This window comes from Heterocephalus glaber, unplaced genomic scaffold, assembly GCF_053883595.1.
Source record: "Heterocephalus glaber isolate CG9 unplaced genomic scaffold, H.glaber_assembly_v1.0 deba00001509, whole genome shotgun sequence".
Taxonomy (NCBI): Eukaryota; Metazoa; Chordata; class Mammalia; order Rodentia; family Bathyergidae; genus Heterocephalus; species Heterocephalus glaber.
Genome location: NW_028258325.1, coordinates 1,021,745 through 1,037,230, shown reverse-complemented (window position 1 = coordinate 1,037,230; position 15,486 = coordinate 1,021,745). Strand labels below are relative to the sequence as shown.

General features: G+C 47.0%; 1 protein-coding gene across 4 annotated transcripts; it reads left to right on the top strand.

The window, feature by feature from the left end:
* Positions 1-601: 601 nt before the first annotated feature.
* Positions 602-14,721, top strand: Slbp (stem-loop histone mRNA binding protein). Of its 4 annotated transcripts, none has more exons than XM_087187205.1 (8): positions 602-999; positions 1,193-1,306; positions 4,545-4,649; positions 6,227-6,286; positions 6,717-6,854; positions 7,871-8,020; positions 10,330-10,411; positions 13,808-14,721. In XM_087187205.1, exons 1-8 carry the CDS (start codon positions 971-973, stop codon positions 13,922-13,924), a joined length of 795 nt encoding a protein of 264 aa, XP_087043331.1. In that variant the 5' UTR covers positions 602-970; the 3' UTR covers positions 13,925-14,721. The 4 variants fall into 4 exon arrangements, with proteins under 4 accessions (XP_087043331.1, XP_087043333.1, XP_087043332.1 ...); XM_087187204.1 differs by having other exon boundaries at positions 853-1,008; XM_087187207.1 differs by lacking the exon at positions 10,330-10,411 and having other exon boundaries at positions 849-999.
* Positions 14,722-15,486: the final 765 nt, after the last annotated feature.

Sequence of the window (15,486 nt, the reverse complement as noted above, 5' to 3'; positions counted from 1 at the left end):
CTGAGCCGTGAGCCCGGGGTAGTGGCAAGACAGCGGTGGCAGGTGTGCGACCGAGAACATCCAGCGTCCTGGCGATTTTTGGCTGCCTCAGAGATTACTCCAAAGCCTTTTAATGGTTTAAAGCGACCGACCAGTCGGGCGAGGTGGTGGCGCACCCCTGTAATCCCCACCATCTAGGCTGAGGAGGGGCGATCCCTAATTCCAGCCCGCCCTGGGCAATTTAGCGAGACCCTGTCCCCCCCCCCCCCCGCCCAAAAATAAAGCCTGGGGATACAGCTCTGTGAGAAGGCCTTAGGTTCAACTCTCGATACCGTGAAAACAACCCAAAAAAGCGACCGGCCGCAAGCCCCAGATGCGCGACTTCCGCTGCGCGGAAGAGCCGATCCTGCCCAATAGACCCTGCCTTCCGGGCTCCAGTATGCGCAAGGGCACGCCCCTGTTTCCGAGCTAATCAGAGGACGTCTCCGATGGGCGGGCCAATCGTGGACACGCCAGCTCAGACGGACCAACAGAAGGGCCGGTTGCCCCGCCCTTCCCAGGCGTCCTCGGCGCGCGCGGCCGAATCTCCCGCCAATATCTCTCCGCCCGCGAAGGCGCGGCCAATCAACGCTCGGACAGCCGCGGCGCCTGCAAGCCCGAGGGGGACCGATTGTTCCCCTGCTTTTCCTCAGCGAAGCTGGCGACGTCGCCTCGCTTTTCCGAGAGGTAGCCTTCTGCAGCGAGGTCTGGCGACTCCCCGCTGTCTCCGAGCCTCGGCCCAGGCCCTGGCCTACCGCGAGGCCTGCTCACCCGAGCGAGCCTCCCCCGCCGGTGCGGGCCTATGGTCTCGCCCGGCCCCGCGCGCGGGAGAGTCAGGGGCGGGGCCTAGCGCCCTTAAGGGAGGTTGGGGGCGGGGCGTGGGCAGTGCAGTTCCGTCTCGCACCGGCGTCGCTGGGTCTCGCTCGCCTCCGCCAGTCTCCAGTGGTCCGCCATGGCCTGCCGGCCGCGCAGCCCACCTGGGTACGCCAGGTTAGCGGGCCTGCGGGGCGGGGGAGTCCGGGGCTGTCGTGTGGGGCAGGGAGGATGGCCCCTGAGGTGCAGCGCCCGCGGGGGGCCCGTGCGGGCGGGTCGCGTTCCGAGGTGCGGGGGGCTCCCGGGGCGGCCGGGCGGGTCTTCGGCCCCGTCCGATCGGCCTCGCCCGCACACCCCGCAGCCCGCCGTCCCCCGCGCGATGGAGCCTTGGGCGGAAGCGCAGAGCCGACGGGAGGCGCCGGAATCCGGAGGATGCGGAGGAGGACGAGCGCCGCCCCGACAGCAGGCCTGAGAGGTGAGGGGCCGGGCGTCCGTGTCTTGCTCTCAGAAAGTGCAGTTCGGCGGCCGAGGGCGCAGGGCGTTCTGCTTCTCCCGGCCTGAAGAGCGTCTTTCCGGGGATAGGTGGCAGCAAAACTGGTTTCAGCCGGAACAGGTCAGCTGGGTTATTGTGTTGCAGAATACTAGGGGCTTCCATTTTTAAAGCGGCCGACACACCTCGTCGTTTTTTGTTTTACTTGTCTCTGAGAAGCTGAGCATCATGTGGGTCACAGGTGTTGAGAGCCGAAAAGCAAGGTAGATTGAGCTCGCTCATCTCTGCCTCCTGATGCTCCCGGGGTGTTGCTCTCTGTGTGAGAGCCTTTGTTGCTTTTTCCTTCATTGAGCGTCTTCTGGGTTACGCAGTGTGCAGGGAAGGTCAGAATGGGAGTTGGACAAGGTAGCTGGTGAGAGCGGGACAGCCAGGGAAAGCGGGTATTTCAGAGGGGCCCGGAGTGTGAAGGAAGCGTGCTGGCGGATGTGGGCAGTTCAGGGAAGAGGTCTCAGGAGAGGCTGTGGTGACTGGGATGAAGGAAGTGATTCTCTGTGCCCAGGCCCTTGGGTTGGGGACGTGTTTGGTCTTGAAAGTGGATAGAGGATCCGGGCGTGACGGCACTCCAGAAGTTCACTGCAAGTTCGAGGTCAGCCTGAACTGCATGGTGAATTCAAGGTCAGCCTGAACTGCGTGGCAAGACCTTGTCTCAAAAAACAAAAGAAAAACAAAAAGGAAGTTGATAGAGGATAAGGACAGCTGGTGTCTGCTAAGCTCAAAAAGGCATAGGAACTTGGCTTGATGGGGCAGCAAGGGTTATGAGGAACGTGCGGCTCAGGACACTTAAGGGGAGGGTGGAGGAAAAGTCTGGATGACTCAAGCTTTTGGGCTTGTGATTAGGAGGCACTTGCCTAGCTGCAGAGGTGGGGGCCCAGCAAACCTCGAGTGGGAGCAAGTTAATGGGAGTCCATCGTTAGCCTCATACTGCACATGGGTATGTGAAGGTATGTATAGTATTTAAAGACCTTACAGCGATGTTTACAGTATTCAGAGACTTGGGACTGAGTGTGAATGTAGGGAAGGCCCTAGGGCAGCTCTAGGTTAGATGCAAAATGAAGGCAATCAGATCTTGTGTGGAAGGGTGATGGTGCAATTTTTATAATCCTGCCAGGACTCTGGAGCCTGAGGCAGGGAGTTCAAGGCCAAACTCTAAACAACAAAAACTTGGAGATCAATCTCTGAACCTTCCCTTTCTCTTAGCTGAAGATGAAATGTTAAATTCTTAGCAATTTTCTCCAAGGCATTGGTATCTGAACAATAGCCTTGTAGTTCACAAGTGGATCATTGAGCCTCCTCTTTTCTCCAAGACTGTGGGAATGTGTCCCTGGCCTCCTGCCTTGCTGCTGTGCACTTTGTGCTCCGTAGAGGTGCCTGCAGTCACCCAACAAGTAGAACCGTCTGTATCTCCTTGCCTGCTGTGATGGTGGAGGGGAAGTAGTGGAAAGTGCTGTTACATAGGGTAGATGGTGAGAGTAATCTGCCTAATTTGGGAAATGGACTTTAGCTTTACAAAAGGTACCACACTATGAGGTGGAACAGAAGGTCACTCTCACACTCTAAACTGTCTTTGTTCAGATGTCTGTCTTGGCTGGGAGGTTGAGGCCTGTCCTTCTGTGCTAGTGGGATGTTAAAGTCCAGTTCAACCCTGGGCAAACCTGCCTTTGATTCCACTTTGTGTCTGTGATGGAATTACTGAGTCAGTTTAACGTTCAGCTAATTGCCTAATTTAACTTCAGACCTTTCCAACCATTTTTATTTTTATATATATACATGTATATATACATATGTATGTATTTTTGTTGTTGTTTTTTGGGTACCGGGGCTCAAACTCCGGACCTTGTGCTTGCAAGGCAGGCATGGTGCCAGAGCTAAATCCCTAGCGTAATACATGTATATATTTTGAGACAGAGTCTTTTAAAGTTGCACAGGGCTTGAACTTGAGTCCTCCTGCCTCTGCATCTCAGTATTACAGGTGTACTACCATCCCTGACTTCCAACCATTTTTAAAATCTGGAAGTTTACTTTTAGAAATACAGTTTTTTTGTGTAGTATGATTAGAAGAGAAGTGGTTTGTAAATGGTTGTTCATGTGTTAGACCGCGTTTTCAAGATTTCAAACGTGACATTTGGTTTGCAGCTAGAATATATGGGGTATTTTTTTGTGTGGCTGAAATCAGTGTACAGTTTTTAAAAAAATATTTGTATATTTCCCAGTGATAGGGATTGAGGCTAGTGTCTCATATGCTGGGAAAATGGTTCAGTCCTGAGCTATATCCCCATTCCTTTTTTTTTTTTTTTTTTGGTACCGGGGACTGAACTCAGGTCCCTGTGCTTGCGCAGCAGGCGGCAAAACCACTGAGCTAAGTCCCTGGCCCCCCATTCCTTTTTATTTTTTACTTTTTGGTACTGGGATCGAACTCAGGACTTGCAAGGCAGGTGCGGTGCCACTGAGCTAAATCCTGGCCCTGCTATTCCTTTTTAAGTTATTTTGAGACAGGTCTCACTAAGTTGCCCAGGCTGGGCTCAAAACTTTGTGGTCCTTTTGCCTTAGCTTCGCACTTAGCTGGGGCTATAGATGTGTACTACTATGCCCTGCTACTATTTTGATGCACCAGAAGGTGCCAATAGGAATTTGGGGAGGAAAAAGAGAATTTTAAGTCTATAAATAAAGGAGTAATTACAGCTTCTAGGATTTTTGGTACTAATCCTTGAGTTTTCAAATTGCCAATTGACTGAAGATTTTCTTGACTTTGAGATAAAATCCAGTGCCTAGATTAGGTGTAACCCAATGTAGGTGTGCTCTCTTACGTGTACAGTCTGGTCTAAAGCAGCAAGGACTCAGGGATGTACATTCTGACTGTGGTGTATGTTCTGAAGCATAGGTGTCTGAAAGGTAGGCCCTGTCTGCCTCTTCCTCAATGGACTGTGTCCCCACGATTTAGCCAGCGCTGGCACACAGTGGGTGGGCAACTCTCTGATGAAACCCAGGGAAGCTTGAAGAGAATTGTCCAAACTCTGAACTAGTAAGTGGTGGAGCAGAGATTTTCTTTGACATCGGCTTCACTTCCAAAGCTTGTTTCTTGGTATTCTGCCCAACAGCCTCTTGACTATCCTGACCCATTGGAAGGTCCTTTCACAGTTCTGATAATGTTTCCATTTTATTTCAGCTTTACCACTCCCGAAGCCCATAAGCCCCATTCTAGATGCTCAGACTGGGCAAGTGCAGTTGAAGAAGAGGAAATGAGGACCAGAGTTAACAAAGAAATTGCAAGGTACACATTTTGGACTGGTTTGCATTTTTTTTTTTTTTTTTGGTACTGGGGATCGAACTCAGGTTCTTTTGCTTGTGAGGCAGGCAGCAGAACCACTGAGCTAAATCCCCAGCCCTGGAATGTTTTTGGTGGCTTTTTAAATTACATATTTAATTCAAGGTATGTCTTAGTGCGGTGGTTCTCAAAAATCTGGTCCATAGACTTGTGGCATTAGGCTCTCTCCAGAATTTGTTAGAAATGCACATTCTTAGGCCCCTCTGGCCTGTGCAGGGCCGATGCCAGCCATACTATAAGAAGTTCTCTGTTCCTCAGTGTGAAGATACCTGGTTTAGTAGTTATCCTTCTAAGAATGGAAGTAGGTGAAGTTGTGCTAGGGATCACCATTGCCTGATGGGGAGCATTCTTGCTTTGGTTTTCTTTTTTTTGGTGGGGGCGGGGGGGGACACTGGGGATGGAACCCAAGCCTCAGGCGTAGCCTCTACTGTAGTACTGAGCTGCGTCTCTTCTCCCCTTGGTTGGCAACCTTTTCCAGCCCTTTCTACCCTACACATGCTTTGAGTCACACTTGGCTGAGTAACACAGCTCTGACAGGGTTTAGGGAAGGGTCCCTATCTTGGGGACTTCATTCTTTACAGTTATGAACAGTTTTTCCTTTAGTCATTATCATTTGGAGAGTGGATCTTCAACCATTATTTAATTTCTGTTGACTTACGGTATTATGTTTTTTGCTCCTTTCTCCTTGGATGTGTACCATCCAAACCCAGCTGCGTGGCATGTGTTAAAGTGTGGTTTGTAATTAGTCAAAGTGTCCTGTGTATTAAACCAAGAAGATGAGCACCTAGCAGATTAGACTGGATCTTGGTTTATTCTGACGAAGGAATGTGTCCTAGTGGCAGGCCTGCCTTGCCTGCCTGTCCTCTTCTTGCTAGTGGTATTTATACCTCACTAATTACACTGCTTAGGATTTCTTCTGGCCTAGAGATCCTCTACGTGACAGGATGGTGTCCTTTAGGGCAGTGAGGCAGTTTCCTCAACTGGTTTCTTTAAGCACTAGCTGTACATCTAGGCAGATGAACTGTATCTTATGAAATGATGTAACTGAAGGAGGTTGAAAGTGAAAAAAGTGATAGCTGGGTGTGGTGGCACAGACTGGTAATTGCCAGTAATCCCAGAACTCAGGAGGCTATCTAAAAAAAAATTCAAGCGGTGGGCACACTTGTCTCATTCCAACCACTAAGGGTAGGGCCAACCTTGGGAAACTTGGTGTGACTGTCTCAAAAGGACTGGGAGGTGTAACAGTGGTAAAGCATCCCTGGATGCAATCTAAGTACCAAAAACAATAAAAGTAAGTGGCCTGGGGATTTAGCTTAGTGGAGTTGCGCCTGCTTGGCAAGTACAATGTGTCCTGAGTTCGATCCCCAGTACTAGGGGGGAAAGAAGAAAATAAAAAATCAGATAATACACTCATCCCAAACACCACTGCTTAGGAAGGTTTTGTTCCTGGTAGCTATTAGCTCTAGATGTATTAGTTACTTCTCATACCTTTGTAAAAACAGCAATATTTATTTTGTTTTCAGGTATAAAAGAAAACTTCTCATAAATGACTTTGGAAGAGAGAGAAAATCTTCATCGGGAAGGTATGTGTCATATTTTTTTTTTTTTTTGAGACAGGGTCCCACTATGCAGTTAAGGCTGGCCTTCAACTCATTTTGTAGCTCAGCCTGGCCTCAAACTCATGATGATCCTTCTACCTCAGCCTCCCGAGTTCTGGGATTATAGGTGTGTGCCACCACACTCAGCTAAATATTTCTTTATAATTTATTAATGAAAAAAATTGTGATTGAAAAATGCTGATTATCCTGATAGCATTTACTGATTTATCTGTTCTTCACTGATTTGAACTAATTACACTTGTTGTATACTAGAACCCTATATGTACAAAGATCCTGGACTGTCCTGGGATTAATATGGTTGGGGATCCAGAGGTTGAATATTTGAGGATTTTCTTGGCACAGATTACATGGTGATCGTAATTTTGAGGTTCTGTTAACTTTTCATTTTTTTCAGTTCTGATTCAAAGGAGTCTACGTGTGCAGTACCTGCTGATGTGGAGACAGATGAAAGTGTCCTCATGAGAAGACAGAAGCAGATCAACTATGGGAAGAACACCATTGCCTATGATCGCTATATTAAAGAAGTCCCCAGGTAGTCCTGTCTCATTGGCATGGCCTGAGTCACCCCAACATTGTAGTTCAGAGTTGCTTACATTAGACTAGGGATGGCGAACCTTTTAGTGCTTTCAGTGATACAAACAGCCCACTGTGGCACACATGCCATAGGTTTGCCATCACTGAGTTAGACCCACATACTGTGAGACCTTAGGAACTTAAGTGGAAAATCAATAGATTGGCATTGGAAAACTCTGGGACATGAGGATTAAAGATAATTTTTCGAGCCTGGTGTGGTGGTAGTGCATGTCTGTGTTTCCAGGACTTGGGAATCTGAGGCAGGAGGATTGCCATGGGTTCAAGGCCAGCCTGAACTGTGTAGTGAGAGCCTGTCTCAAAAACAACAACAAATTATTTTAGGCAGTATTTCATTGTTAGGACTCACATCCACGTTGGAAAAAAATGGAATTCAAGTTGATTATAAAAATTATTTAAGAAAAAAATTGGCATCTCTCTGTTTCCTCTAAGCAGCATGTTGCCTCTTTCTCTTTTTTTTGGGGGGGGTACCGGGGATTGAACTCAGGATCTTGCGCTTGTGAGGCAGGCGGTGGCACCACTGAGCTAAATCCCTGGCCTGGCTCTTTCTCTCTTGAACACAGACACAAAAGGATACCAAAAAGGCTTCTTGAATTTTTCTGAACCTCTTGGCAAGTCTGAGATTACAGTTTATTTTTCTGGAGTACAGATTGTAAGGAATAACAAGATTCAAAGAAAAAGTGTCCCTTTTTTTGTTGAGTTTTTCTTTTGAGATAAGGTCTTGCTTTATGGCCAGGTTAGCCTTGAACTTGATGTAGTCTTCCTGCCTCTGCCTCCCCAATGGTGGGACTATGGGTGTGCACCAGCAGTTGTGCTTTTGTTACATGTTACTTTGGTTATTTGTAGAATCTCTGTTGATCTCTAATTTGTTAAATGAAATCTCAAGGCTTGGTTAATCTTACAGTAACTGCAGATGTGAGTGGCCTGTGCCAGGGTAATCTTGCTGTCTTCCTGCAGACACCTTCGACAACCTGGCATCCATCCCAAGACCCCCAACAAATTTAAGAAGTACAGTCGGCGGTCCTGGGACCAGCAGATCAAGCTCTGGAAGGTGGCTCTGCATTTTTGGGACCCTCCAGCTGAAGAAGGATGTGATTTGCAAGAACTGTAGGTCTTTTTTGCATTCTCGTTTCTCAGTTTCTCTACTTGGCACAGGGGCTGAGACAGTTGCATGGTGATCTAGAAGTCTAGGACTACATGGAGGCTTTGTTTTATTTGGTCTGTGAGTGTGTGTGGTACTGGGGATTGAACATAGGACCTCACGGTTGCTGGGCTAGTGCTCTGCTTACCACTGACCTGTGCCACCACTCTTTAAATCTAAGTTGCCAACTCCTGACCCTTGATCCTCTTCCCTCTGCTGTGCAGCACCACAGGGGGGGTCTTGCCTTAATTGAGGAAGATTGTCTTTTTCCTGTTGGTGTATAAACTTGTGCTTAGTTGAAAATACCTCAGACCTGAGCTTTTGCTCAGTTCAGAATCTGCTGATCAAGAATGGGGCGAGGATGGCCTTGTGCTTGCTCGCTTTGATATTCTTCCAGCTTCTCCTCTGGTCCTGAGCCTCTTCCTTCCTCAAAAATACATTTATTCGTTCAACAGATACTTGAGTGTCTTCTCTATGCTGAGAAATTTAGGAGAAACTGGCATGTTTGAAATGTCTATTCCCCCACCTTGAACCAGGGATTCAATTCAGGACTTTGTGCTTGCAAGACTTTAAGTGAGGCATGATGGGGTACATCTGTGATTTCTGGTATTGGAGAGGCTAAGGCAGAAGGATCACAAGTTTAAGGCCAGCCTGGGAAATATAGTAAGATGCTGCCAGCTTAGTGGTTGAGTGCTGGCCTAGCAGGCAAAAGGCCCTGACCCTGATCCTGCACTGCAAAAAAAAAGAAAAGATTCATCGTTTGTTCCGCTTGCAAGCATGATTTTTGGTGGGGATACGTGATTCCAAGGGTGTGGAGTGTGGCAGATCTTATTCCTCAGACAGGACTAATACCTAGAATCTATAGAGAACTCAAAAAAATTAGACCTCAAAATAAAGACCTAGTCAAAAAATGGGCACATGAAATGAATAGACACTTCTCAGGACTTCAAATGGCGAAATAGGTACATAAAAAAATGTTCAACATCTCTAAGCATTAGAGAAATGCCGTTTTGTTCTTGGATACAAACACTATTGAACTTGGTATGTGCCATCTAATCTCAGTACTAGTGCTAATTTCAAGGTTTGGTTAATCTTGTAGCTATTTTGATGATGTGAGTGGCCTGTGCTAGGGTAATCTTGTTCTTTCCTACAAATACCTTAAAACTTAACACTGAGATTCCATCTTACTGTAGAAATAAGAGCTATAAAGTAATGCCACCGAAGCTATGATGTTGGTGCATAGCCACTATGCAAATCACTATGGAGATTCCTTGAAAAACTGTAAATACAAATTCCATTCAACCCAGCCATTCCCCTTCTAGGTATCTTCCAGAGAATTAAAGATGTTATATTATTTGTTTATTTTTGGTTTTTGAGATAAGGTCTCACTATGTAGTTCAAGCCTGTCTTGAAGTTACTATTGTATCGCAGGCTGGCCTTGAACGCAAAGTGATCCTCCTACCTTAGTCTCCCAAGTGCTAAGATTACAGGCATGTGCCATCCCCCCCAGCAAGATGTTATATTAATGTATCCAGTGTTGTTTTTTTGTTTTTGTTTTTTTTTGGTACCGGGGATCGAACTCTGCTCCTTGCACTTGCGCAGCAGGAGGTGAAACCACTGAGCTAAATCTGCAGCCCAAGATGTTATATTAATGATGTATGCATGCCCATGTTTGTAGCAGCACAATTCCTATTAGGTAAATCTTGGAAGTGGCCTTTATATCCATCAGCATATGGATTAAAAAATGTGCTACTTATGCACAGTGGAGTGCTATGCCATAAAGAGGGATAAACTTGAGTCATTTGTAGGAAAATAGATGCACCTTGACAATAATGTTCAGTGAAATCAGACATGCAAGCTTAAACATTGCATGGTTTCTCTTATATGAGAAACCCAAATTATCATTAAAGAGTGAGATAGAAGACAATAGGAAACAGGGAGGTAGATCTTTTGCAAGTGGGAAGGAGTCCAAGGAATGGGAGGGGAAGGAGGAGTGCTGAGGGGAAGGAAGCACAGAGAAAGAAGCTGTTAGTCCCTGCCCAGCTCCCCAGGAGGGAGGGCTGCATCACTGCGCAGGTGTGGATGACCTGTAGTTGCTGTCTTTGTGCTTTTTGTGCTGGATTGGTTGGGGGACCCTGGAAAGGGAGCCTTGGGGAGCATGGTGAGTGCCCGAGGGGACAGGTGGAGTTGCTCCTAGCATGCAGGGCTGGGGAGCTGCTGTGGTGCAGACTTCCTGCTCTGAGCTAGCACTGACCTGATGGGGTTTCCTTTGCAGACACCCTGTGGACCTGGGGGAAATGGAAACAGAATCCACAGAAAGCAGCTCCGAGTCCCGGGCAAGCTCACAGGATAACTCTGTAAGTGCCTTGTTTGGTTACCTCCTGCAGCTTGGGTGTTGGAGTTGAATTGTCAGTATGTGCTGAGGTGGAAGTTAGAGCTAAAATTTGATTCTGATACTAATGGAGGAGGGAGAGTTTATCATATTTTCTGTCATTGGAATGGCAGATTCATCATAATGAGTTCTGACCTTAATTTAGGCTTTTGATTCAGTCCATTTTGTTTTTTTGTGGGGGGGTACTGGGGATTGAACTGGGGACCTTGTGCCTGCGCAGGAGCTGGCGGAACCACTGAACTAAATCCCCGGCCCTTCAGTCCATTTTCTTTGATGGTGAAGGGCCATTCCCTTTGAGTCCAGTGTTTACCTGTGTGTCGGCACTGGCGGTTACCTGTAGGCTCTTTGTGTTGGTGATTGCAGTGTAGGAGTCATCTGAAGGTACTAAGCTCCTTCATGCCTACAATTTCCCTGCATTTGCTGGTTTTTAAAGTTGCGTGTCCCCTCGCCGACTCCCAACATCTTAAATGAAAAATTAGGTGAAAGATTTAAAAACCTAAACATTTGTTGTAAGCTGCTAAATTCTTTGTCACATTTGAGCATTCAGACACAGTTGCGGGCTGGGAATTTAGCTCAGTGGTTGCGCCGCCTGCTGCGCAAGCGCGAGGACCTGAGTTTGATCCCCGGTACCAAAAAAAAAAAGACAGTTGCCTTTTCCTCCCCTCCACACCTATGTCCCCTTGGGAGCCCAGTCCTGACCTGACTTGTGACCATTTGCACACCAGAGTCTGGTGGTGACAGAACTGTGAAATAAAGTGTGCCTCTTAAGGACTGTGACTCAGATGATGTTTTGGAAGACTATTTAGTAACATGGAGAAATTGTCAATATGAATTTAAAGAGGATGTTTAACTGTTGGTGAAATTTTAGATTCTGAACTAAGCCCAGTTTTGTGGGTGTTAATTACGAGGAAGGACATTTATAATTTTTATTTTTAAAATTTTTCCCCCCTTCCCCTGCCCTCCCTTCAACCCCTCCAACCCTCCCTATCTACAAAGACTTTCCATTTTTTCTTTTTCTTGTATTAATTCCATTCCCTTCTTTTCCCTTACCCCTCCCATTTCCCCTTCCCACCTTTTCTTCCTATTTCACATTACCTATTATACCTTTTAGTCCTTATTTACGCTTTCAGTTTCTTACACCAGAGAAACTATTCGGTATTTACACGTGTGTGTTGTATTTATTTCACTTAAGAGGATGGCCTCAATATGCATCCATTTAGCTATAAATGTCTCTAGTTTCTCTTTCTTTATGGCTAAGTAGCACTCCATTTTATAAAAAAACCCCACATTTTCTTTATCCAGTCTCCAGTTGATGGGCACTTGGGCTGTTTCCAAGTTTTAGCTATCACAAACTGCTGCTATGAACATGAGGACACATATATCACTGTGCTATGATTCTTTCAATTCTTTGGGGAAGATCCCCAGCAGGGGAATATCTGGGTCGAATGGGACTTCAGTCCTAGTTCTTTGAGGTATCTCCATACTAATTTCCACAGTGGTTGCACCAGTCTGCACTCCCACCAGCAGTGGAGTAGGGTTGCTCTTTCCCCACAGCCGCCCCAGCATTTGTTATTGGTTGATTTCTTGATAGCAGCAATTCTTTGTGGGGTGAGGTGGAATCTCAGTGTTGTTTCCATCTGTATCTCTCGAATGACCAGTGATGTTGAACATTTTTTCATGTTTATTTGCTGCTTTTACTTCTTTGAGAAATGTCTGTTCATTTCAGATTCCCATTTTTGGATTGGGTCTTTAAATTTGGGAGGTCTGATTTTTTTAGAAGTATTTTTATAGATTCTAGATAGTAGACCTTTGTCTGAGGGACAGCTGGTGAAAAGTTTTTCCTACATTGTGGATTGTCTCAGCCCTGTTGGTGGTTGCTCTTGCCGTGCAGAATCTTTTTAATAAGATGAAATTCCACTTGTTGATTGTTTGTGCTAGTTCATGGGCAACTGAGGTTTTGGTCATAAAATCTTCCTACACCAATGTCTTCAGTGTCTTCCTAACCTCTCTTCCGGGCTTTTATAATTTTTAAAAATGCAACCTGGGGGCCGGGAATTTAGCTCAGTGGTTCCGCCGATTGCCTCACAAGCGCAAGGTCCTGAGTTCGATTCCCAGGACTGGCCTTGCCCAGCGTTGGGTTGAGGGGCTTGAGCTGGGAGGGTGAGCCATTGTTCAGGAAGTGAAAGGGGCGATGCAGGGTGGGGGCAGGCTGTGAGGGGAGGGGAGAAGACTGGGCTGAGGAGGCGCCTAGAAAAGCCCTGTCCCGAGTCTGTCTGGGAAGCTCTCTCCCTGCGTAACCTCTGAATGTGGTGATGGAGCTTGGCCGATAAATACTGCCACTTCCTCCCCTGAGATTAACGGTGTTCTCTTGGGCTAATCACAATATAATCACCACATGCAGGACGAGGAACCTTGATGAAGTACTTCTGTTGCTAAACTGTTACATGCAGGTTTCCCAGTTTTTTGTGGTGGGGGTGGCTGGGGATTAAGCCCAGGGGCTTTCTACCATTTGAGCTTTGTCTGTATTTGAGATGGTTTCTCCATGTTGCCAAGGCTGGTCTTGAGATTCTCCTGCTTTGGCCTCCCAAGTGTTGGAATTACAGGCATTCACTATGATCCAATGTTTTTAGAATTTCTTATTTGATCTATAATACCATGTATTACATTTTGATCTATAATGCCATGTATCACAAAGTACCCTAGCTCTTTTAATTTGCTTTAATCTAGAACAGGCTCTTTGCCTTTTCCCTATGTCTTTGACTCCTTTCTTTGTTTTACTTTTGTTTTTGGTACCGGGGATCGAACTCAGGACCTTGAGCTTGTGAGGCAGGCGGCGCCACTGAGCTACATCCCTGGCCCAGTTCTTTTTACACTTACAGAGTGTGCGTACTTCTACACTTGGTGATGTCTTTATTTGTAGTATCTGTCCTCTCACAGGATCATTATTAGACTCCATTCCTACCTTCACTGAGCATCTTGACGTGTGTTGCTTCATGGGATTCTGGAAGCCGAGGGTGCAGGACGAGGGCGAGTGCAGCTCCACGGCACTGGGTGGGTGCCTACCGGGTGGGGCACACTCTTCCCTCGTCACGGGGTGGTAGCTGGTGTCAGGTCTTCATGACGGCTCCTCGTGGTCAAGGCAGCTGTGGTCCACATGTTAAGGGGTCAGTTAGCTTGGAATTCGCACAGGGATGAGCAGGTAGTTAGGGCATAGGAATCTGAAGCTTCCAGTAAATTTGATGTCCATCGTCTAGGGGTTTTAATTAACTAATTACTTTGAATTCTTCTGTGAGTGTCCTGCAGTTGCACGCTTGTGCTCGGTGTCATTCGCGTCGGTGTGACCTGTGCTTTTGTTTTCTAGGATGTGTACTCTGGCACACCCACAAAAGTTAGACATGTGGACTGCCAAGTGGAAGATGAATTTGATTTGGAAGCTTGTTTGACTGAACCCCTGAGAGACTTCTCAGCCATGAGCTAACTGCCACCCGGTGGCCACCGAGAGAAACAGTTGCCTCCACCCAGTCCCGGGAAGGCCAGCCAGGCACACGCATGCGGTATGCACTTCCACTTGGATGGTGTTCCTGTTAATAATTCACTTATCTCATGATGAGTTACTCTTGCCTTATTTGTACAGTGTGTGATCTGCATGTTTTAAATTGTTAGTGTACCTTAATCTGAGAAAGATTGAACGTGAAACAATCTTGAAACAAACTAAGTTGGTTAATGCCCACCGAGCTCCTTTCTCCAAATTGGACTGCCTAGTGTGCTTTAGCTGTCAGTTCCTATTGTCAGGTAGGTTGTGATCTGACCATGGTTTCGTGGGACCAATGTCGAGTTAGCTTTCTCTGCAAGTATCTGACAGGATTCTCAGGCAGATGCCTTGGGTGACTTTTTGGAAACTTTCTGGTCTTTTATCAGTATGCCAAACCAAGTTTTGTTTCTCCTATAGAACTCTGAAAGTCAAAGATGTTAAACTGGATTGTTAATGGGTTTTATATAAGTTATACAGTTTTAATTTGGCACTTGTAAATAGCCCTAGTTAGGATCTTAACCTATATAATACCCCGAGTGTTAAGGGGTTGTGGATTTAGAAAGAACATTTTTTTACAGTCAGTCAATTTACCATGTAAAATTGCTGTAAATGATAACATGTACAAATTCTTTGTTCAGATATTCAATTGTAAACTTCAGACTGTTGTGTTTCTATTGCTTTTGTATGGAATGATACTGCAAAAATAAAAAGAAAGGATCCTCCTTTAACTGACATAACTGTGCTAGGTTGGCTCACTGCCCTGATTCGGTGCTGTCTCCTTGGCCTGCAGTGTTTGCCTGGTGAGTGGCAGCAGAGCCCCACCACGGCAGCCCTTAAGTCCCTGCCCACCCTACCTGGTGACAAGTATGGGTCTCTGGTGGGGGTTCCCAGCCATGCGTCAGTGCAAAGGCTGGCATGTCAGCATGGGCCTGGCAGCCTGGGTCCTGAGTGCATCCTGCCCCTGGTTGGACTGTGGCAGTCCTGACCCTGATGAGGCCATCAGCCCAAACCCATGGTCACATGCCCCAGGACACTCCTCGGAAGTGAGGTGGAGGTGGGCTCTGGCAGCTTGATTCAAGGAGTTTGCAAGAACAGAATGCCTTCTTGGGGACTTGTAAAAAACCCATTTTGCAGGTCCTTTGGCACTGTATGGGCCCTTAGGCAGACTGCACAGCGATGCAGCACTGGTGGGATGGGACCTTTGGGGTTGGATTAAAGGATGAAAGATGAGCAGGGTAGGGCATGTGAGGAGCTGCCACTCTTGAGTGTCGTTGGCGATGTATACTAACGTGGCATTTGAGTCAGACTCCCTGTCACCCTGGGAGGGCAGTGCCAGCAGAGTCTGGGCAGTGTATGGAATCCTGAAGTGTGGGGGAAGCTGGGAGGGCTGAGGGTGTGGTTGCTGAAAGCCTGGGCTGTGAGGAAGTTGCTGGAGGAGCCTCAGGCAGGGGAGATCGACCAAGCTGCTACTGTGATGAGGGTTGGGACGCTTGCTTGCAGCACTTGCC

Excerpts from the sequence above, each read along its gene's own strand:
- Slbp (XM_087187204.1), top strand. The coding sequence starts at position 971 with ATGGCCTGCCGGCCGCGCAGCCCACCTGGGTACGCCAG. Across the intron at positions 1,307-4,544 it reads CCCGACAGCAGGCCTGAGAG|CTTTACCACTCCCGAAGCCC; the intron begins GTGAGGGGCCGG and ends ATTTTATTTCAG. Across the intron at positions 8,021-10,329 it reads GGATGTGATTTGCAAGAACT|ACACCCTGTGGACCTGGGGG; the intron begins GTAGGTCTTTTT and ends TTTCCTTTGCAG.